The sequence below is a fragment of the Rhipicephalus microplus genome, unplaced genomic scaffold, assembly GCF_043290135.1.
Source record: "Rhipicephalus microplus isolate Deutch F79 unplaced genomic scaffold, USDA_Rmic scaffold_18, whole genome shotgun sequence".
NCBI classification, from domain to species: domain Eukaryota; kingdom Metazoa; phylum Arthropoda; class Arachnida; order Ixodida; family Ixodidae; genus Rhipicephalus; species Rhipicephalus microplus.
This window is the reverse complement of record NW_027464591.1, coordinates 4,040,942-4,064,244: the sequence shown is the minus strand read 5'-3', so window position 1 is coordinate 4,064,244 and position 23,303 is coordinate 4,040,942. Positions and strand designations below refer to the sequence as shown.

General features: G+C 46.3%; 1 protein-coding gene across 1 annotated transcript in view; it reads right to left on the bottom strand.

Annotated features, from left to right (window-relative positions):
- Nucleotides 1–23,250, bottom strand: part of LOC119178742 (negative elongation factor complex member TH1) — a 29,028-nt gene extending 5,778 nt beyond the window's left edge. The window contains exons 1-4 of the mRNA XM_037429975.2: nucleotides 22,856–23,250; nucleotides 21,883–22,107; nucleotides 16,800–16,994; nucleotides 8,324–8,974 (exon numbers count right to left, since the gene is read on the bottom strand). Of these exons, the coding sequence (XP_037285872.1) occupies nucleotides 8,324–8,974; nucleotides 16,800–16,994; nucleotides 21,883–22,107; nucleotides 22,856–23,146 (1,362 nt within the window). The 5' untranslated portion in view covers nucleotides 23,147–23,250. The remainder of the gene's footprint in view (nucleotides 1–8,323; nucleotides 8,975–16,799; nucleotides 16,995–21,882; nucleotides 22,108–22,855) is intronic.
- Nucleotides 23,251–23,303: the final 53 nt, after the last annotated feature.

Sequence of the window (23,303 nt, the reverse complement as noted above, 5' to 3'; positions counted from 1 at the left end):
GGCCGACCCATAGTTTCCAGCAACGGTACTGCTACTGAAAAAATTTCTAGTTTCATTGACTCTCTGATTAGGCACATCCCACAATCATTCCCATCATACATTAAAGATACCAGCCACTTCCTTCGAGAAGTCTCAAAACTTGTGGTACCTCTAGATTGCTATTTGGTCACCATGGATGTCTCATCACTGTACACAAACATTCCCCACACCGAAGGAATCGCCGCCACAGTCGCCGCCTATGGAAAAAGTAAATCGGCGAGTGAATTCGACGAAAGCGCTTTAGAGGTGCTCCTAAATCTGGTACTTAAACATAATAACTTTGAATTCGACCAAAACCATTATCTGCAAGTAAACGGAACTGCCATGGGAACCAAAATGGCCCCAAATTACGCAAATATTTTCATGGCCTCTTTGGAGATTCCTTTCCTCGAAAATTCTCCATTCAAACCTATATTTTACCGACGCTTCCTGGATGATATATTCTTCGTGTGGGCCGATAGTGAACATAATCTTTCCAAATTCATTTCCGATTTCAACTCCGTGCATCCTTCGATAACATTCACGCACACGTATTCGCAGAAGAGTGTTCACTTTCTGGATGTCACTGTATCACTCAGTGGCACTACCATATCTACTTCCCTGTATAAAAAACCAACAGACCGCCAACATTATCTGCATTTCCATAGCAGTCACCCCCATCACTGCAAAACAGGTGTTCCTTACTCTCAAGCCCACAGATACAGAAGAATTTGCTCTGAAATCACGCAATTTGACACCCACGCACAGGAATTGAGAACAGCCTTCTTGCGTCAAAAGTACCCCGAAAAAATAATTGACAATGCAATTGAGCGCGCTCGCTCTTTGGACCGAGAATCAACAATGGGAGAAAAAGGTGGGAATAAAGATGATATAACTTCAGGGGCAAATTTAATCCTCACGTACTGCGCCGCCGCCCCTCGAGTGAATTCTATACTAAACCGCCACTTCAACATACTTAAACAGAGTAATCGCCTCTCTGCCATTTTTCAGACTCCACCCAAGGTGGTTTACCGAAGAAATAAAAACCTGAGAGACTTACTGGTCAGGGCGAAAACACACAAATCCGACCACCATCAGGGCTGTAGACCGTGCGGGAAACCTCGCTGCAGGGTGTGCACACACATGGTGACCACAGATACGGCCGAAGCCTCCTGTTCAGACTATGTGTACAAAATTAAAGACGGCCTTAACTGTGACTCAGCCAATGTGGTATGCAAAATTCGCTGTGAGGTGTGCAAACAGGAATATATTGGACACACGGAAACCACGTTCCGTTTGCGTTTCAACAACCACAGGGCACACGTAAAGGGCCTCCCCAATTTGCCGTTCTCCAAACATATCAATCTTCCTGGTCACTCTTTCGAACGCGTAAGTGTCATACTCCTACAATCCGGCTTCCAGAACACACGAGAGCGCGAACAGCGGGAGTCATACTTTATAAAGAAATTCAGATCACTTACCCACGGAATCAACGAGAGCCCTGGGCGACTGACGTGTCTCCGCGACGTTTCGTGAAACACAGAAATTGAATTACTCAATTAATTTATTTATACATACGTGAAGTCGCACACGCAAGTTGGTCAATATAGCGAAACTAAACGAATTCTATGCTACGTGAACCAAACGGCGTGTGTTAGTATTATAAACCTTTATTTTCATTTCTGAGTACTTTTTTAGTATTATTTATTTTTTTATATATTTTCATCCTTTACAAGAATACCCATTTATTTATTTTCAGTATGACTGGTTGTACATTTTTCTGCAAGAGAGGGCAGGTGGAGGGAGGGGGAGAGGGCACATTAGCTTTCCAACGTGGCCATTATATTCCGAAAGCTGGAGCGGGTCGTATGCTTCTTGTGTGTGTGTGTGCGTGTGTGTGTGTGCGTGTGTGTGTGTGTGTGTGTGTGTGTGTGTGTGTGTGTGTGTGTGTGTGTGTGTGTGGCCCGATACCGCGGGCCAGCCGGCGAACCACGTGAACTTAAACTCGATCCATGTGTGGGATGCGAGTAAGCGGCAACATGTTGCCGCTTACTCGCAATGGTGCCACTATGCCGGAGCATAGTGGCACCATTGCCCCGCCGCGGTGGTCTAGTGGCTAAGGTACTCGGCTGCTGACCCGCAGGTCGCGGGTTCATATCCCGGCTGAGGCGGCTGCATTTCCGATGGAGGCGGAAATGTCGGGGCCCGTGTGCTCAGATTTGGGTGCACGGTAAAGAATCCCAGGTAGTCGAAATTTCCGAAGCCCTCCACTACGGCGTCTCTCATAATCATATGGTGGTTTTGGGACGTTAAACCCCACAAATCAATCAATAGTGGCACCAGCTCTGTGCCAGCGTGAAAAAAGACCTTGACGTTCGCGTGTTCCTGCCTGAACCAGCTTGTTGCGGCTGACGCTTTTTCAATAATAACAAGTGTTTATACGAGAACTCTTTCATTGCATTTGGTGGAAACATGCAGGGCAACGTCCTGGAGCTCCGCAGCTGTAAGCTACCATCTGATTCCACAATGACCAAGCGCGTTGATCCCCCACAAGCCTCTTCCATGGCAGCGCCTGTCATGTGCCCTGGTGTACTTCGTCTGCGTGAACCACCAGTCTACAACGGCACTGAAGATCACGATGTCGAGGACTGGCTGGCAGAGTATGAGCGTGCCAGTGCGATTAACAAGTGGGATGACCCTGTGAAGCTGACTCACGTCATCATCTACCTGAAAGTCTTGGCCAACCTATGGTTCACCAACCACCAAGGCCACATCCCCACCTGGTCGGTTTTTAAAGAGAATGTGACATAGTTTTTCGGTCGTCCAACCATGCGCAAGCTGCGCGCTGAACTTCGCCTGCGGGGATGATTTCAGCGAAATGGTGAGAGCTTCACGAGCTACACTGAGGATGTGATCGGCCTCTGTAGGCGAGTGGATGCGAGGATGACGAAGGCTGACAGAATAAAGCATATCATGAAAGGCATTGATGACGACACTTTTCATATGCCTGTGGCCAAAGACCCACAGACCGTCACAGCCGTGATTCAGATGTGTAAAAGTTTCGATGAGCTGCGCAAGCAGCGAATTTCTACACGTTGCGCTGAAACGCAGACAGCGGATATTTTGGCTTTGGAGTGCAAAAGCAGTGGCACCGACTACACCGTATTGATGGCTCCAATTCAACAATACATCCGGGAGAAAGTTGCTCGACAGCTCTCTCTTGTGGCCACCATCAATGAGACCCCCACAGCACTGGACCACTCACTTCGCCGTGCTATTCCGATGCAAGTTGCCGAGGCTATCTCTTCGCCCACGTCACCAATATCTGTTACTGCAGCGCTGACTAACACAGAAGCCGTCCGCCGACCCCCTGCCCAACCGCCACTCCCTTCATACAGTCCATCCAGCAACTGCTACAGGTCACCAGTTTCAGTTTATCCAGTAAATCGACCCTTCTTGCCACCTCGAGCACCTGTGAACTCTTGTCGTACTCCGGATAACCGGCCCGTCTGCTACAACTGCGGTATGTCAGGGCATGTTGCGTGCTACTGTCGTTCCTGTAGATTATATTTTAATAATGCTCAGCATTCTGGCAACATCCCTCGGCAATCAGAATCGCATGTTACACCTGATGCACCTGACCTCTGCTCACGTCGACCAGACTTCGACCCACATCGATCTCCATCACCCCATCTTCGGTCTCCTTCCCCCATGCTTCGCCGTTGCAACCACACCAAGGAGAAAACTAACAGTCGCGGTTCCTTAGGCAAGAACTGCGCCACCGACGAAATTTTCAAGGCCCCATCTTTGGTCCACTAACAAGATTGCCGTGTTTGTAGACAGTTTCGCCACAGCTGTTCTTGTCAACACAGGTGCCGCTATTTGTGTAATCAGTGAAGTGTTAAGCCTCAAACTGAACTAAGTGACGACTCCACTGGTTGACATTTCTTTACGCACAGCGAGTTCGCAGCACGTCCAGCCTTCTGCCACATGCACTGCTTGTGTTGTGACTCAAGGAGTGCTTTATATCGTTGAATTTGTCGTCCTTCCGCAAGCGTCTCGTAAAATCATCCTGGGATGAAACTTTCTTTCCGCTGATGGTGCGGTTGTCGACTGGGCTTGTGCACAACTCGTTTTGTTTCCATACAGCACGACATTCATAGGTTTCCCTTGCTCACCCAAAAAGGTAATCGTCGCCGCTGACGTCGTCATCTCTACTTTTTCGGTCGCCGTGGTGTCTATTTTCTGCAACTCCGTCCCTGATTCAACTGCCCTCTTTATGCTGTCGCAAGAATGCGCTCGTGGCCGGAACCTTGTCATCCCATTTGCCTTCATAACGCTTGCCGATGGTTCCAGTGCTGTGTCCATGCGCAATCCATTCCCTTGTCCCGCTACCTTATTGCATGGCGAATGTATTGGGCATCTTGACGCTTATGATGCCAACTTTCCTTTCAATGCCCCTTCCGATACGACGCCGAAGTCCATGGATGCTGTCATGGCTGCCACCGCACCCTCACTACCTGACAAAGCCGTTCTGTTGCACAGCATGGACACCCGGCTTACGCAAGACCAGCGCAATCAGCTTGTTAAACTACTTGACCGTTTCCGCGCCTCCTTCGACCACAGACGTGCGTCCCAAGCACGGACAACCTCCCTTGGGACGCATGTCAGTTGTCTCGCAGGCTGAGTGTGACGTCATCACTTAACACGTCGATGAGATGCTGCAATGTGGTGTCATTCAACACTCACACAGTCCTTGGGCTTCACCAATGGTCCTCGCGCGCAAAAAAGATGGCTCCATTAGATTTTGCGTGGATTATTGGTGACTAAACAAGATCAGTCGCAAGGATGTTTATCCCCTGCCACGCATTGATGGCGCTTTTGATTGCCTTCAAGGCACGGAGTTTTTCTCCTCACTGGATCTGCACTCTGAATATTGGCAAGTGCCAAAGGCCAAACCAGACCGTCCGAAAATGGCATTTGTGACCCCTGACGGCTTATATGAATTTAATGTAATGCCCTTTGGTCTTTGCAATGCGCCTATGACTTTTGAAAGGATGATGGACAGTGTCCTAAGAGAATTTAAATGGCACATCTGCCTTTGCTATTTGGATGACATAGTTGTATTTTCAACAAATTTTGAAACTAACTTTTCCCGTCTGGAACAAGTTCTCCAGTACCTTACGGCAGTCGGGTTGCAACTGAACTTCAAGAAACGTCCTTTTGGCGCCCACAAAGTCGCATTTCTTGGCCACGTCATCTCAAAAGAAGGAATATCGCCAGACCCTGCCAAACTGTGTGCCGTTGCCGAGTACCCTAAGCCTACTTCCCTAAAGAAGCTCCGTAGCTTCGTAGGCTAGTGCTCATATATTCAGCGTTTCGTCCAAAATTTTGCCTCTATAATCGCCCCCCTGACTCAGCTTCTTTTCAGTAGTGCGGACCTCTCGGGCTGGAATTCCGATGGCGACGACGCATTCACGACGCTGCGCCGGCTATTCACGTCTCCACCAGTTCTCCGCCACTTCGATCCCAATGCATCTACTCAAATTCACACGGATGCTAGCGGTGTCGGCCTCGGTGCCATTCTCACTAAACACAGGAATGGCTGCGACGAGTACGTTGTCGCCTACGCCAGCCGCACCCAAACGAAGGTAGAATTCAACTATTCCGTCAAGGAAAAGGAGTGCTTGGCTATCATTTGGGCTATAGAAAAATTTCCCACTTACTTTACGGACGCCAGTTTGATGTCGCAGATCACCATGCCTTATGCTGGCTAGTGTCCATGAAAGACACTACTGGCCGCCTCGCTCGTTGGGCTTTACGAGGAATACGACATCCTTGTTGTTAACGCTCAGGACGCAGACATTCAGCACTCATGCCCTATCCCGTTCTTCGCTGCCTCCTGACCTTGCCTGCTTACTAACTGGCATCTGCGATTCGTCATCGTTGAGCATCACCAATATGCTAGCCGAGCAGCGCAAGGATCCCTGGATCAATTCTTTGCTCGACGTCCTTTCTCACAGTCCCTCAGAATCGACTTCATGCTCCCTCTCTCGTCAAGCAAGACACTTTGCTGTCCCCTGAAGGCTTGTGTATCGCCTCAATTACCTGACGGATGGCCATGGTGGCTCCTTGTCATCCCCCGTCATTTGCGCTTAGACATTTGTGCTGCCTTTCACGATGACTCCAATGCTGGAGTATTCAGGACTTACTCTCGCTTTCATCTAAGATACTACTGGTGCGGCATGTATCGGCATGTTCGCCACTACGTTCGGTCATGTACCACGTGTCAACACCGCAAGACGCCTTCTTACAGCACTGCTGGCCTTTTGCAACCCTTAACCTGCCCAGCGAGACCATTCAACGGTGTCGGAACTGATATTTATGGTCCTCTACCCACCAATCTTCGAGGCAACCGGTGGATTATCGTCGCCGTCGATCATTTGACACGCTACGCTGAAACATCTGCACTGCCGGCTACCACTGCGAAAGACGTTGCTTCCTTTCTTTTTCACCATCTGATTTTGCGACACGGTGCACCTCGTGAATTGCTGAGTGAGCTTGGACGCGTGTTTCTCTCGAACGCCGTCGATGAGCTGCTCAAGGAATGTCGCATTGTTCATCGGAAAACCTCGGCATACCATCCTCAAAGCAATGGCATGACAGAACGCTTTAATCGTACCCTTGGAGATATGCTTGCCATGTATGCATCTGACGACCAAACTAATTGGGACCAAGTGCTCCCTCTTGTCATGTAGGCATAAAACTCTGCGCCACAACCTCCACCGGCTTCTCTCCTTTCTTCCTCTTGTACGGATGCGAACCATCATGCTCCATCGACACCATTCTTCCTTACAGACCTGATGTTTCCGAAGTGATGCCTGCTTTCAAAGCAGCTGCTTATGCCGAAGAATGTCGTCAGCTTGCTCGCTCATTTACCGCGCAAGACCAATAGCGCCAGAAAACTGACCACGATGCCTCTGCGTCTAGTGCCCACTGTAATCCAGGAATGTTGGTTTGGCTCTAGGTCCCATCTACCCTTCCCGGTCTTTCCCCAAAGCTTTCGTCGAAATACCATGGCCCTTACCGTGTGGTGCGACAAACATCTCGCGTCAACTATGAAGCTGAGCCCATTGAACCACCTTCGGACCAACGCTGCTGTGGGCGTGAAACAATGCACGTATCATGCCTCAAACCGTTCTGTGACCCCCCTGTCAAGTGTGGGAATTGAGGCTAGCCCGCTGCCTTTGCGCAGGCTTTACCGCCTTTTCTGCCGTTCTCAGGTCCCGACAAGACTCCCCTCCTTCGCTGTCTGCCGCGCTGGGAGAGCAAGGAGTGATGTTTGAACCCTTCTCACCCGGTAGCGGATGTCGACTGTGACGCCGCGCGCGGGGTCTTTTGAGAGGTTTTGCGTGCATGCGTCAGGAGTGGGTCAGAGACTTTCCGGGACTGCTGACGGTGAGCCATGCAATCTTTTCCGTCTGTCGACTCCCGTCGCTCGAGGCTCGTCGGACTTCGCTGACAGCGCCTGACGTCCGAAGCAAACGCTCACCTTTTGTTGCCCCTCTGCATACGCTCTGTCGAAGGGTAGTACGATGTCCTAGTGCGTGGCCAAGCTAAGCCGACCTGTCTCCCTCCGAAGCCAACGCGAGCGCCTTTGCCTTCGCTCGAGCAACCAGGCCATGGTCCCGGTGCTTCCGTGAATCACCTTTACCACGGTGACGTGCTCGTGGGACCTTTGCGCCCATGGCGTGGATAAGCCCATTTGCTTTCTCGCCGCGCCTTCGAACGGGCTGTACTGCGTTTTGGTGTTGTCCCATACAATAAAGTGTTGCGACCTTGAGCAGTATCGTGTTCTCGCCCCGGCGACGGTTAACGCGTGCCCTGCGACTCACTAAGACCGGACCCACGCTAGTAGCCGTACTCCTTCAGGATACGGGTCACTACACGTGTTATTTCCTTAGGTCGCCAGGTTGGCTCCAGCTCTGCGCCAGCTTGAAAGAAGACGTTGACATCCGCTTGGCTCGTGCTTTCCGAGTTCCTGCCTGAACCAGCTTGTTGCGGCTAACGCTTCTTCAATAATAACAAGTGTTTATACATGAACTCGTTCGTTGCAATATATAAATATATATAATATACGCACACACACACACAAACACATACACATCTGGCACATGATGGCGACAGAAAAAATCAGCCGAGAGTGTCCATGTAATTGCCATTGCAATGAAATGGCTTCTGACTGTAAAGTATATATGTTATATTACATGACTACGGAGTCCCGTCATTTATGGAGAAGCCTCACCTTCTGGTGCAGGGTGGTGTGGCAGACAACCACCTCATCGAGCAATGCTAGGTGCAGCGGCGTGTGCTCAGTGCTCAGCTTGAAGTAGGAAGGGTCGGATACGGTGTGCTCCACCCAGTGCACCACCCCGAGTGCCACCACGGGGTACCGCATCGCCTGGAACAGTGCCCCGAGCTCGGGCACCAGTTCTGATGAGCCACGGCGCTCCTGGCACAGCATGTGCACTTTCTCCACTGCCTGCTGCGTGGCACGCAGCTCATCCCTGTTCAGGGACTTGCGAACACCCTTGCGGCGCGTCTCGTACACGCTGCCCGCGTACGCGAGCAGGTACACATACTTGGGCCTATGCTCTGGATTGAGCCGCGAACCTGGCCGGAACAGGGCGTCTAGCAAAAGGTCCAGGAAGTGGGGCTCGCGCAGCAGCTCGACGGGTGGCGGGTCGGGCGTCTGGTACATCTTGTGCAGCACCGTCACGTCGGCTGGGTTCAGTGCATCGCGCGACAGCATTGCCGACAGGGCCTGGCAGGCACGTGGGTAGGCCGCCGCACCGTTCAGCGCCATAGTGATGGGGGTCGGGTCGTGGCCCGTGCGCTGCGCATACCGGCTGATCTCTTGCGCCAGCCGCTTGACGTTTGAACCACCACGGGGCTCCTGTAAAAGGGTGTCCAAGTGGAATGGACGTAGAGAGAAGAAGCAAATACATACATTGACGTTTCAGGTAAAAGTATAAAGCAGGAACCCTGAGGTCAGTCCCTTGTAATTAAAATTGAAATGAAAACTTACAGAAAAATCAAGAACAGTCAAGCTCCTTCTGTGCTTACCTTTGTTTCATCATCTCCCAACATTGCACTAAATGTCTTTTTCTTTCCCTTAATAACTGAAGCTGTCATGTGACATAATAAAGAAATTAAGTCACATGTAAACATGGGGACACATTGTATCTGGATACTACAACTTATTAAATCTTCTGTATGTAAGGTATCCTTTAGAGTAACTTACTAAGAAGTCAATTGTCCCAAGTCCTATGAAGTCCCAAATCCTATGAGACAGCATAGAATAGCTTAATAGCCAGCAAACTCCTGCTAAGGTCACATACTAAGTGATGCGCACCATTGAAATGATCGCAAGAGCACATATGTGAGAATTAAACCAGTGCGAATAGTAGAACACCCCACGTGCTGAAGAATTCTAATACACCAATTATTTTTCTGATAAGGCTATGGATGATCCACTGATGCAACAGCCTCGAGCGATTGTTGCCGCCTCAATCATGATTCTAGTGCCTTCGTTAGGCTGGGACACGAGACCCGTTGCCTTTTCAAACAACGGCTGGCACCCACACTCGGAACTATGAGATGTAAAACAACTGTCCCTACCTGCATTTCTTACTTTCTGGCAATGTTCCTGTAGTCTTACATTAGGGCACCTGCCCGTCTGACCTACGTACAAAGACTCACGATAATTAATACTTTTGGTTATTTCAAACAAAATTCAATTTTTTCGTTGGCCCTGTAGTTTTTCAATATATTTAAATGTCTCTTAATTCTAACTATATCATTTGGTTAATTCATACTTCTTGTGGTTCCATACCAGAAAATATCCCGTGGCAGCACCTTCGACACCTCAACACTGATCGCGAAGGAAAAGAAAAGGCTGCGGTGGAATGTTTGCTCTCTCTCAAATACAGATCTCCCTTTTTCATCCCTGCCACGCGAAGACCCTTCTCCTTTCAACGCCGCGTGCAAAGAGAGAGGAAAAAAAGAAAGCTGTCACGCGCCGGTGCCACGCTTGCCACACTGACCTTTCTTGTTTCAACAATGCGCTCAAAGAGAGCAAAAAAAAAAAAAAAGACTGCCGTGGGGTGCTGGTTCTTTCTCAAATGCCGAGCTGCTTCTCTCCACGTGGAGACGCTTCTCCTTCTTTGTCACGTGCTGGCCACGCTGCGGCTGTGTAGCGGAGACGCAGCCGTTGTAGTCATCTTTAGAGAGTGTTGACACTGGACATTGCCGTGCGCAACTTCTTTTGCCAGGAGGATGCTGTAGCCGAAGTAGAAACACTTTGCAAGCTGCGTGCGAAACTGACTTGCTGCAAGGCAAATGTGTGCAAACATGCATCACCGATTACTTCAATTAATGATGGATGTCCTTTGATTTGTGAATAAATGCAAGTCTTTTAAAACTCCTACCTCGTGTGTTAGCTTGATGCACATGCGCCACTGCATGGTGAGCCCTTTGTTCATTTAGCTATTATTAATTCGAACCTCTTTTAGTTCAAGCAAATTTTTGGGCCCCTTCGAGTTCGAACTATCGAGATTTGACTGTACAATTCCACGCTTTACCAGTCTGCTGTGAAAAGACACGTACGGCAACAGAAGTTTCTTCCCCCCCGTGGCTCCTATGTTCAACAGACGTGTCCGGCTGAAAATGTTAGTATTAAATCTAAAAACCTCCAGGAACCATTTTCGAGCAGCTTATGCGTGAGAGATAGCGGATCGAGGCATTCCTGGAACACTTGCAAAGCTTGCTGAGAGCACTCATCAAAGACATCATGCAATCGAGCAAAATCAAGAAAACGTTGAAAAACCGGAAGCGCTTAGTAACATTCATTTCTGCCAGCCACTCATGGACCTTAAATATAAATAGGCCAGATACTTAGCACTGGGGCGATGCACGAGTAAATGCACATACTTCTTTTTAGCAGAAAGACTTCATCATTCAATTTTGCAAAGGTAGAAGCAAGGTAAAGCTTCAGCACATCCAGGAAGCCAGAAACAGAAATACCACACTCGTTTTCGAATGCAACTGCCCCGACTCGCAAAATTGCCTTTTCAACGGCATCTATAAGTGGTTTCTGAGAAAGAGAATAATAGATATCTTTTATGTCGATGGAAACGCCCATGCGACGACTGGACGTGTGTTGGCAGAGATAACCGACAGTCCCCTACGAAGAAGTTTTTACTAAAAAAGACCCGCCTACATCTTCCCATGGGGGGAACTTGACTAAATGCTTCGCAGAGTTGTGGGGGTATTGCGTGAATGTTGTGAAATGGGTATGGTTTGGGAATGCTTAATTTTTAGTTCGTCTTTATTATTCTCATTTGTTGAATGACAAAGAAGCGTTGCCTTCAACGAGTGGTGAGGCACTAACGTTGGTTTGTGCCCCACTACTGGTTAAGGTGCTATTGCCTCCATCGCATCTACTCGAGTCAAGCAAAGCGTCAAGTCAGGCGAAAGTCAAGTAAAGATGCCCCTGACTGAATTCAGAATGCGCGATGCAGTGCTTACATATATGGGGTGGCCAGTGAACGGTTGTGCAGTGCGAGCAGCCGGCTTTTTTACTAGACGCTGCCTGCGTTGGCCTTGAAAGACGAGAGAGGGGGGAGTGACAATTGGCACGAAACGCGAGCATGCGGCATGTAACGCAAGCATGCGCAGCGGGGCTTTACACGACACCGCTCACGCCAGATTTGTAAGTAGGTGCGAATATAAAATGCTCCGCATTTAAAAAGGATCATCAATTAACAACAGCTTTACGTAACTCTGAAGCCAACAGGCAACACGCTTCTACTATGTGTCCCGTTCAGAGTTAATAACATAAAAGGGCATGTGAATCCTATGCGTATTTGCAAAAAAAAAAAAAAAAAAAAAAACTAATTCAGTGCCAATTTTTCTTGCTTGTTAACTGATTTTGCAAGACCACTTAGATTAAGCTAGATTAAGCAATTTTAGTTTTATTCAACTTGTGTTGTAAAGCATGTTATCTTATATTTTTTTTGTTTGCTGTAACCTATATATATATGTGCGTCTAAGCAATAATAAATCTGTTGAAAGTCTGCACTGGTCCAACTCTTTTTTGTGTGTGATGCCTAAATTTGGATTACCAAATAGACCAATCCCACACTTCTGTGGGAATAGTGAATTTTAGGTTTGAAGTGAATTTGAAGCGAATAGTGATTTTGGTTGAATAACTTTTTAATCGAATACAAATGGCATATATCCCATATTATAAAAAAAAAATAAGCATATTTCTCGTGACCCAACTAATCAGAACAATACTTATTATTCAATCTTGAAACAAGGTCTGTGCAAATGCCATTCTTTTTGGTTCAAAGAAAGTGGAAACAATTTTGAATAGTAGCAAGATTTGCCTTTATAGAGTGTAAGTGATAACCGATAAAATATGTTGTGTTTTAAAATTTACTGCACTTATAACAAGCTCTTATACATGAAAATCAAAAAAGATGAATCGATGTGAGGGTAATATGTTGATTTAACTTTCCAAGTGGAGCTTTGTGGCAGCGCAGATTTTCCCCAAAAAGGTGTTTTCATGGCTAAGCACCCTTTTACAGCAGTGAAACCACATTTACAAGGGTTTACATGCAGACTAACATACACTTATTCGTTCATTTCGAATACAGTTAAGTGTTGAGCGATTTAAATTTGAATCGAGGCAGACCCGAATTCTATAATATTTGTCCGAATTTTCAAAGCACTCTAATATTCGCACAAGCCTACCCAATAGGCTTATTTGTATACATTCATCTCTAAAGCTAATAAGTTCAATGATAGAATGCACACATGAAGTGACAGGAGAGGGCGCTTACTCAACATGAAGGGTTTTTTCAACGGGTTTCACAGATAACAAGGCACAAGCTACGTGCATCAAGGCCACAGCGTTTTCATCTTCAAGAAATGTGGAAAGAATGTACAAAAGAAACTGACAATCCTCCAATTGTAAATAGTCGAGAAAAGTGAACATCTTAACACAAAGTACCAGACAAAGATGGCCAATGCATTTATGATTGAATCATGATGCCACCATTGAACCTTTAGCACTCGCACTGACATCTTTCGGTGGTCATTTTTCCCGGACGCTATAGAACAATAGAATTCTTTACCCCAACATGTTATTAATAGTACCGATATGCAAACTTTTGACAGAGAAATTGATGCTTACTTTGGTAATGGTTGAAGTACTACCCATTCTGTTTTCCTGTGTTTATTGCTTAGTGGTGTTCTGTTTGTACTCATATTGTACTCCCTCCCTGTTATGACCCTCAAGCGAGGGTTGACAGTATTATTAAATAAATAAAATAAATGGGCACCTTATTGCATGTGAAGCCTATTCACACACACACAAACACACACAAACACACACAAACACACACAAAAAAAGTTAGGTTTGTCAGTGTCCAGTGTCATTTCTCCTGTTGTTTCTGGCACCCACACCTTAAAGGAACACGAAAAAGAAACTAGATTAGATTGATGAATCGTACTCTGAGAACACTAATGTCACAAGTTTCACTATAGTAAGTTTGTTATGAGCAGAGGAAATCAAGGTGGAAGCTTTTAATTTCACGCCAAAATGTCCGTGCACGACTTTAAAAATTTAGAAGCGTATATATTTCATACTTCCGTGACATGGGCTCGACGAAATTTTCAGAAACTTCGTATGGTAGGTCCACAGCACCCACAGATGACAATGCGCTTCATTTTCACCGATTAAAAGCTGCTTAGCACCCAGTAGACATCTTCAAAATCTATGACGTCATGGCGTTTGGTGCGGGAATCTCAAGGTGGCGTCTTGACCCACGTTCTTTTTTTTTGTGTGTTTTCTTGCCCACCAAGCATCTTATCGTGGCAAGAGTGGTGTTTTCAGGATTGTGAAATCGTACGTTATTAATCGTTTGAGACGTTATTGTACAAAATCGTATACAGCCGAGCCCGACTATATCGAAACCGTTTATATCAAATTATCCCGTATATCAAACAATTCCTAAACACGGTAAGTTTACATTGAGAATACATAGCAAAAGTTACTGTTTTATCAAACGAAAATAGCAACGACAACTGATATATCAAACTCTACGTGCCTCAAAAGTGCCCCAGCAAGTTGGCTTTCCTTCGCGGTGGCAGGGAAAGCTGCCGGCGCCACCCTAGAAAAAGTTGGTTAGACCCGTTTGTGCGCGGGCGAACACACCCCTCCAAGAAATGATCCTGGCCCACTCGCAGCGCTTACAGGCAATCAGAGGCTGTCGTGCTTTCTCCAAGGCGCGGAGGTGGTAGAAGTGAGCACCATTTTTTATTTCTTTATGCTTGTGTGCTTGCTGCTGCCGATTCAGCGTGGTCTGTGGTGTTGCCTGTTGGTGCTCTGTGAACTGTATTGGCGCGCTGTCATCATGGCTTGCGCAAAGAGGCAAAATTTGCCGTTCGCCGCGAAACTCCAAATTATCAATCGGGTTGAGCGCGGTGAAAAGTCCGACGCCGCCGCCGCGTACAAAATTCCAAGGAGCACCTTGAGTACTATCCTGAAGAATAAAGCAGACATCAGGGCCAAGTCGGACAAAAGGCCAGGTGCCCGTGGCGCCCAACGTGTGCGCGCTGCTGTGTACGAGGATGCTGAAGCGGCCGTTTACAAGTGGTTTGTGGACGTTCGGTCGCGAAACATCCCGATGTCCGGCCCTATGATCGAGCAGAAAGCCTAGGACCTTGCTTTTCTGCTTGGCAGGAATGATTTCCAAGGCGGTTCAGGCTGGCTTCAGCGGTTCAAAGAATGGCACGACATCGTTGGCAAAGCTGTTACAGGTGAAAGCAGAGCGGCGGACCTGGACAGCGCAGAAAAATGGCGAGAGGAAAATTGGCAAGATATCGCAGCAAGATACAGAGCCCAAGATATCTTCAATGCGGATGAAACCACTCTATTTTGGCAAATGTTGCCAAACAAGACACTTGCATGCCGTGGCGACAAGACAAGCGGCGGCAAGGCAAACAAAGCTCGTGTGTCCGTGCTGTTGGCAGCTAATTTAGACGGATCGACAAAGCTTCGACCTCTGGTTATCGGGAAAAGCACAGCACCACGGTGTTTTCGAAATGCGCTGTTGCTTCCAGTTACCTACCGAGCAAACTCAAAGGCGTGGATGACCGGGGAGCTTTTCAGCAGATGGCTATTGTCGTGGAATGACGATTTGGTAGGCGAAAATCGCAAGGTGTGCCTGCTCGTAGACAATTGTTCATCGCACCACCGCAGTACGACCTTCAGCAACATTGAGCTGCGTTTTTTGCCCCCGAACAATACGTCTGTACTGCAACCACCGCATCAAGGCGTTATACGTGCAATGAAAGCCGGCTATCGGAAGCGCCTGGTGGAGAGGCTGTTGCAGAACCTTGGTGTCGGCAGGGAGCTTAAAATCGACTTGCTCGGAGCTATTTCTATGTTGAGTAGATCGTGGGCAGATGTGAAGAAGGAGACGATCCAGAACTGCTTAAGGCATGCCGGCTTTCGCATGCCTGGTGATGACACACCAAATTCTGACAGCACTGAAGACACCGCAGGTGTTTCCGCCGAAGTTTGGAACGAGCTGGCAGAGTTCCCGGGTGCCATCGACGGATCGACATTTGACGAGTTCGTCAGTGCAGACAATGATGTCCCCATCACGGGCCAATTACAGTATGAGGATTACATTGCAGACGTCGTGCCGACCACGAGCCAAAGCGACAGCAATATGCAAGTCGACGACGGCCCATTGCCTACATCCTCCGAAGTGATTAGTGCACTTGCGTTGGTCCGGCGCTATTGCTTGAATGTGAAAGGTTGCGGCCTCAGCTGCTCCGACTTGTTGGACAACGTGGAGGTGTGCGTGCTGTCGCAGGCAGCGAAGTCGTTGACACAGAAAAAAATCCGGGACTATTTTGTTCCACAGTAGGGCACGCAAGTAAGCCACCATATTAATAAAGTACTTTTCTTCTAGTTTGTTATGTGCTATTGTGTCAAAACCTATACCGGGCCTATACCGAATTATGCCATATATCGAACTAATAAACGTTTTTTGGCGAGTCCGATATACCCGGGTTCGACAGTACACCACTCGTTCTCGTTATTTGCACCAAGTAGAGGCTAAGAAAGAGCAAAATATATCATACATTATACAAATTGAACCTCCTGCATAATAAATTTGGCTTTTTTAAACTTGATTTTGCAGTGTACTGATACATATGATCACTTTTCTGAAGGCACTACCACGTTCTATGAGTCGTGCTGATTCCTGCAAGCAATGCGAAAAGCAGAAATTTTCCTTGCTCACAATTGACATAACCAAAAATGAATTTGCACTACATTCCTAGCCTGAGATGAGATTCTGTTTATGCCAAAAGTGAGCATCAATTACTTCAGGATAAAGAGATATTTATTTGCAACTTAATTAGAACAAGTTACATTAACACACAGATTTAACAATTACCTCATTATTCTCGTTGCAATAGAATATTGAGTGTCTTGAAGTAACATTGTAGTGATTTGACACATTTACAGACAGTTCTTAATAGTTGGCGTCTGAAAGGGCTAACACACAAAAAATTGTTTCTTTCTTTAGTGTCCCTGGAAGTACTTAATACGTTTTCGAAGCTTGTTCTAGCTTTTACCAGAGGGTGTACAAAACCCTGCTGCCTCTTAGCCCTCGTGCCACAGTAGCTGTGCCTACCTGTGCAAGTGTGTGCAGCACGGACTGACTGTAGAGGTAGGTGTGCTCCCCGTGGCAGACCATGCGGGTCAGCTCGGACAGGTTCTGGCTCATGCGCTCCTCGCCGCCTTCGAGGAAGTTGTCCGTGGCAGCTCGGAGCACGCGCGAGAACACCTCCAGCTGCTGTGAGGCTGTCGAGATGGACGTGATTTCTGCCTGCACAAGGATTGCAAGGGCACTTGGCAAAGATCGGAACAACAGTAAACAAATGTGCAGTGTGTAGATGTATGTAATTACTATATGGGGTCATATCAAAAGCTGATCAACATGGAGCCCAGCTTCCAGTGCTGCCGCAGTTTGCACGCATCAGAAAGTTTGTATCTCTTTTACACTAGCATTTAGCCAACAGGTAGAACAGTACTTAAAAGGAACACTCAGTGGGCCAACCTTATACAGCTTCAAAAGACACTTTGTATCAGGTTGTTTCGGAAGTTACGCATCCCTAGTTTTGGGTTTTTCCTTTGTATATCATAAAAAGTAGCACAAAGGTTTATTGTTGGTTATGCAAAATGGAAAAAATGACAGTTATTATGGCAAATGGAATGGCAGTTATGTTCCCGACATTCCTATCCGACAAGTGTGAGATGCAGCAAATTATAAAAAACTATAAAAAATGTAGAAGGCACTATTCTCTCGGCACGCGCTACACTTTTGCGATGATACAGCTGTGCCAGGGTCAGAAAAAAAAACGCGAGGCCTGCACGGAAGGCGCAGCGCAGTCACAGCAAAAGCTAGAAGAGCAGCCTTTCAGAGCTTTTTCTAAACACTCATTGGGTAACTGCTGCAAGCACACTTGCTGGGTACTCACTACGGCATTAACAATAATAATTTGTGGGTTCGCTATGCTTTCTTTGGTCATTTTTCTGAGAAGCGTTGTATCCGCTAAACACTTGTAAGGAATTATGTGCCATTTGTTCATGCAGTGGCTAACGACGAAGAGGAATTATGCCTGAAGTGGGTATGTGCCACAGTTAATAGGTGATCAAAAGCAAGCTGTTGTAATGGGTTGGAGCATTGGACGACCCACTCGTTCGCTATTTGCATTGTGTGACGCCTCACTGTTTTTTCCTGTTGTAAAGCACTTTATAACTCGTATTAACGCGATTCCTTTTCCGACACTAAGCCTGCCTAAGGCAAGCTTGCGAACAAGTCCCAAGCACCAGCATGGCTCAGTGGTAGAATACTGCGCTGGCACGCAGCGGACCCAGGTATGAGCTCCACTGTGTCCTTGGTACGAGGCTTTTTTTTCTTATTTTGCGATAGTGGTTACGGACCGGCGGAGGCGGCGAACAGCTATGGTGACGCGCATCACCCGAGTTTTGATATCATAACAGCTTTCGCTGTAAAATGGGGCAGTCAAACCTGCCTTTTGCTAAGACAAAGAACTGCCAGCTTCCAAGCCCGAGGTTTTCTTGCACCTAGATACAAAGGAGCCACTGCTGCTCTATTCGGCAGTTGAAGGCACTGTGCGAGCAGCCATCTCAAGACGATCATACAGAGACGCTCCGGAAGAAGGAGAAAATGAGACTAGATAAAGCACCAAACAAGAGATGCAACAGCCGGAAGATGCTGTTCTGGGAAAAGCATGGCAGCAGAATAAACACTCTCATCACTGCAAAGGAAGCTTGCAAGAGCATAGACAGTGAGAGTTGGAGAAAAAAAAAATTCAGCAAACGTCCAAGAGGTGGCACCAAGATGCACGAGCAGCAATCTTTTTTTTATGGAGTGAGCATCTGAACCAAGGTTCCCACAGCAGCAGTGTACAAAGCGACAAAGCTACACCTCCGCAGATTGTTACACTCTGCACGGCGCAACCACGGCCACAACAGTGCACGTGTCACCACTAGTAACGAATTGTCAAACAGCATTTTATCTGCGAGAGGAGAAATAATGCTTCTAGAACAGCGTGGCACATGGCGGGAAGTATCAGTACACAGCAACGCTGGAAAGGCTGATGGAAACAAACAACGGCTTGTGGCAAGCGCATCACTCAGCATCTTATGACAAAGAATAACCTTCAGTTCTCATGACTGGCTGCTGTCAGTCCTAATGCTGTCAATTATATTGAGATCACTGTATTCTGAAAAATCTTGTATTTTTCTGAAAGGAACCCTTTCAGAAAAAATACGGTCTAGCAAGCACGCATTCTATTCAGTAAAATTACCGCGATTCCTTAAAAGCGACCCCGCCAAGTTTTGGCGCTACATAAAGTTTAATAAACAAAAAAATTCCAACAGCATTTTGCTCGGCGACCAAATTATTCGAGATGAGGCAAAAATAGCAACAGAATTCAACCAGTACTTTCACTCTGTTTTTTCTAACCCACGCGTGTTCGATAATGCCAGTGGAAACTGCGCAGAAATCGACCCCGACTTCATAACATTCGACGGTATCTTTCATATGCTTCTAAACATTAAAACAAAACCTTCTTGCGGTCCAGATAACATACCTGATGTATTTTTACGACGTTATGCTGAATCGCTTTCCCGCTTTCTTGTTATATTTCCCTTATCCTTATCACAAGGCATTGTACCCGCAGATTGGCACATCGCTCGAGTAACACCAATTTTCAAAAAAGGAAATAATCTCCTCATAACTAATTATAGGCCGATATCCCTTACAAGCACGTGTTGTAAACTGCTGGAGCACAACATTTCAAATCACATGGTAAATTCTTAAGATGCACGAAATGTTCTATCGCCATTCCAGCACAACTTCCGTAAAGGTCTTTCTACAACTACCCAATTAATTTCTTGTCCATTCATTCTCCTCAGTACTAGATAAATCGGGCCAAATTGATGTAATTTTCCTTGACTTCAGCAAGGCATTTGATTCAATACAGCACTCCAATCTATATTACAAGCTTAATCTGGTAGGTTTTCCCTCTACAATTGTTAAATGGGTTGAATCATATTTAAGTTCACATACACAGTTTGTTGACATAAACAGTGTTTATTCTAACCCTCTCCCTGTTAACTCCGGTGTTCCCCAGAGAAGTGTCCTTGGGCCTTTGCTTTTTCTTATTTATATTAATGATATTACAACATGTGCTAAACAAGGTGTAGAAATCCGCTTATTTGCCGATGATTGTATATTATTCCGTTTAATCAACTTTTTAAATGATCAGGTAACGCTGCACCAATCTGTCGAAGCCATATCTGCGTGGTGTGACCACTGGGGAATGAATGTAAACCCTGATAAAACTATGTTCATGCGCATCACTAACAGGAAACAGCCATTTATTTACCCATACAGTATAAAAGAGACCCCAATTTTCCTAACAGAAAGTTACAAATATCTTGGTGTAACAATCACTAACAAACTAACTTGGTCTTTTCACATTGAAAAGATTTGTTCATCTGCACGTAGGAAATTAGGCATGCTAAGGCATAGACTCAGTAGTTCTCCCCCAGTACTAAACTTCTAGCTTGTAATAAAATAATCAGGTCTGGTTTGGAATATGCATGTGAGGTGTGGGATCCGCATACTAAAACAGATATTAATCTAGAGAAAATCCAAAGGTAAGCTGTCCGCTTTATTTTCAACCGATTTCGCCGATCTGATTCCCCAACTGAACTAATACATGATAACAAAATTCAAACTCTAGAATGTCGCAGGAAAACTGCAAGACTAAAACTTCTTTTCTATCTATCCAGCAGAAAAAGTGTACTTGAGCTATCAAATATTCTTTCTTCGTTATCTTCGCGTCCAACTAGACGATATCATTCACAAAACTTCACTCCTATCTTTGCTCGAACTAACAATTTCAAATACTCTTTCTTTCCTTGCACATTAACAGAATGGAACGAACTACCACATCAGATTTTTGAATCTGAAAGCGTGTTAACGTGTATTGAAATTTTTTTTGAAGTAACTTAGATCTTGTACCATAATGTGTTATATATTTACCTGTTAGTTTGTGCCTCCTGTATTGCTGCTTTTTTTTTTTGGTCATATTCTCATACTGTACCACCCTGCCTGGGCTATTCTTAGCCTGCAGTATTTTCTAAATAAAATAAATAAATAAAATAAATGTAGTATTTTAACGGTGCGGGATGAAACTGTATATGCATGTGCAATGTCACTCGACCAGTTGTTTTCCCAACACTGCCACGAAAACAACATTTTAAGTTCACTCGCTCTCGACTGTAAATGCTCAAACGGCACATTCCTTAGTCTAATAAATGGGATATTTTTGGCGACGACTCATACATAAATTGTTGAAAGTATTTTAAATCCCGCACTTTTGTCTGAAATTAGCCACAAGAGTGAGATGGCACTGCTAAGTGTTGTCAAGAAATCTGTAAAAGTGTCACCTATTTGAACATGTGCACTAGAGATGTCAGCAGATCTTTTCCCTTCAGTATAAAGCTGCTATATCAGATATATTAGCACACAACAAAAACTGAGAGCTATAGATGGAGCAGGAAGTTTAAGTTGAGTAACCTTCAACCGTTGAACACCAATGTTTGCCAATACGTCAACATAAGAAGCGTATGAGACGGCAATGAAGGCTTTTAAGAAGCAGCATATTAGACGGCAATGAATGCTTTTAAAGGCTTTTGAATAGAGCTCAGCTGACGGGATTCTTACTATAAGTCGTTGTGTACATATCTATGGTTTTAGACACATACATACACAAATTCACAATTTTTTCTTTAATTTCTGATATCATATTCAACTCGCCACATTTGAGTAGTCTGGAGCCCTCCGGCTGTATAAATTGCATTCAGCCAGCTGTATGGTTTGCATTAAGCACTCGGAAGACATTCAACTGGTTCATTCAGAGTTTTGCACTTCAACTCAAAGTGCTCACACTTTCAAATTACATCTGACAGGGTATCCTGACAATGTGGATCATCTTATTGCTCTAAGATCAGCTGAATTACAAGGTAGTTCTTTTATCGAGCTACTACCCCTACAGGGTTGCACATTCTTGTAAATTGAGTGGCCAACATGATGGAAACCAGTTGAAACAAGGCGATAGGATGGCGATATGAATATGAACTTAGTGCTCTGAGGGCAGTCCCTCCCATTCCCCTACCTGAAATCCCGCATCCGAGATCAGCTTGATGGTGAAGTTAAGCATGAGACAGTCAGGGTACTCCTCAGCCAGCTTGTAGATAAGTGAGCGCCACGTGGGGTGCTCAATCATCTCCGTCAGCCAAGCGGGCGTCTCACCCTCATCGTTGAAGATGGAGTCGGCCTTCTTCGGGTCGAAGTGCTTCAGGATCATCTGCTTCAGGTGGTCCTCCACCAGTCCTTGAACCTGCCTCGCCAAAGGTCGCGAGTGATAAACAGTGAGCAGAAACAGCCCTCGCTGCGATTACGTAGCTGCACATCCGTATAAGTTGAAGCTGGAATTTCAAGAGAAGTGCCAGTTTTGCCCATATTTGAAGAAGTGAAAGAGTTCAACATCGTGCTGGCGTGACGACGATTTCACATCCAATTTTTATGGATGCTGGACCTGGCATGTAACCTGCTAGTTGTCAGCTAGCTTGAACTGGTTCCTGCAGTGCTCAGGAAAAAACCAGTATCTTTAGTGCGCCAGTACGAAAACCTAGCAAGCACCACGCTCGAACTAGTGCAGTCAGCAGGCTGCCTGCTGTAGCCAACAGACAATCATTAAGCACCCTATTGGAACCACAGTGAGAAACAAGAAGGCTACCTAATGGTGTTATTAGAAACCTGTACAAACCAGAAGCTTCCAGCACGAAACCAGCCGGAAAACTTCGCCTAGGTAGCACCTTGATGGTGCAAGAAACGCTGCTTTTTTTTTTTTTTTTAACACGACTGCACAAGACAGCCGAACTAATCGACAGCCCACAGAAAATCATAAGATGCGGTAAACAGACATAAGCAGCTTCGCACGTATAGCCCAAGCGATAGGCGCTAAAACGTCATTGCGATGGCTTTTCTACGTTGGCCACATTACTTCGGCGGATATGCACCGTCAACGGAACGGGGTTTTTCAGAGCGTTCCGCGCAAACGCAATAGCCCAGCTGCAGATGTTTACCTCGGTTATCTTCATCCCTGCCATGATGAGCCATTCGGCCAGGAGGTTCGCCGTCTGTGCGACCGCCTGGTAGTTCTCGAGCAGCAGGTCCACGACTTGCTCCGGATTGCCACCAGCCTGGAAGTAGCGCTTGAGCTGCACGAATATGCCGGGCTCCATGATGAAGTCCAGGCTGCTGAACTTTTCGATGCACTCCTGTTGGATTCCTTCCACGAGGGCTTCCTGGTCCTCGCCCAGGGGTGAATCGGCGTCGCCTTCCTCCCACGTTCTTTCCTCGTCGAATTCTTCCATCTTCCCTAAGGATAGCACAGGCTAACAGAGTTTCAACGCACCTTAAACTAATCAACCTTGCAACTAAAACAATAGCTGTAAGCTGACTTGGATGGAATTGGCTCGGATTGGCAGCGGCCGCGTTTGCAACATAACGCTTTTTTTTTTCTTGCTTAAG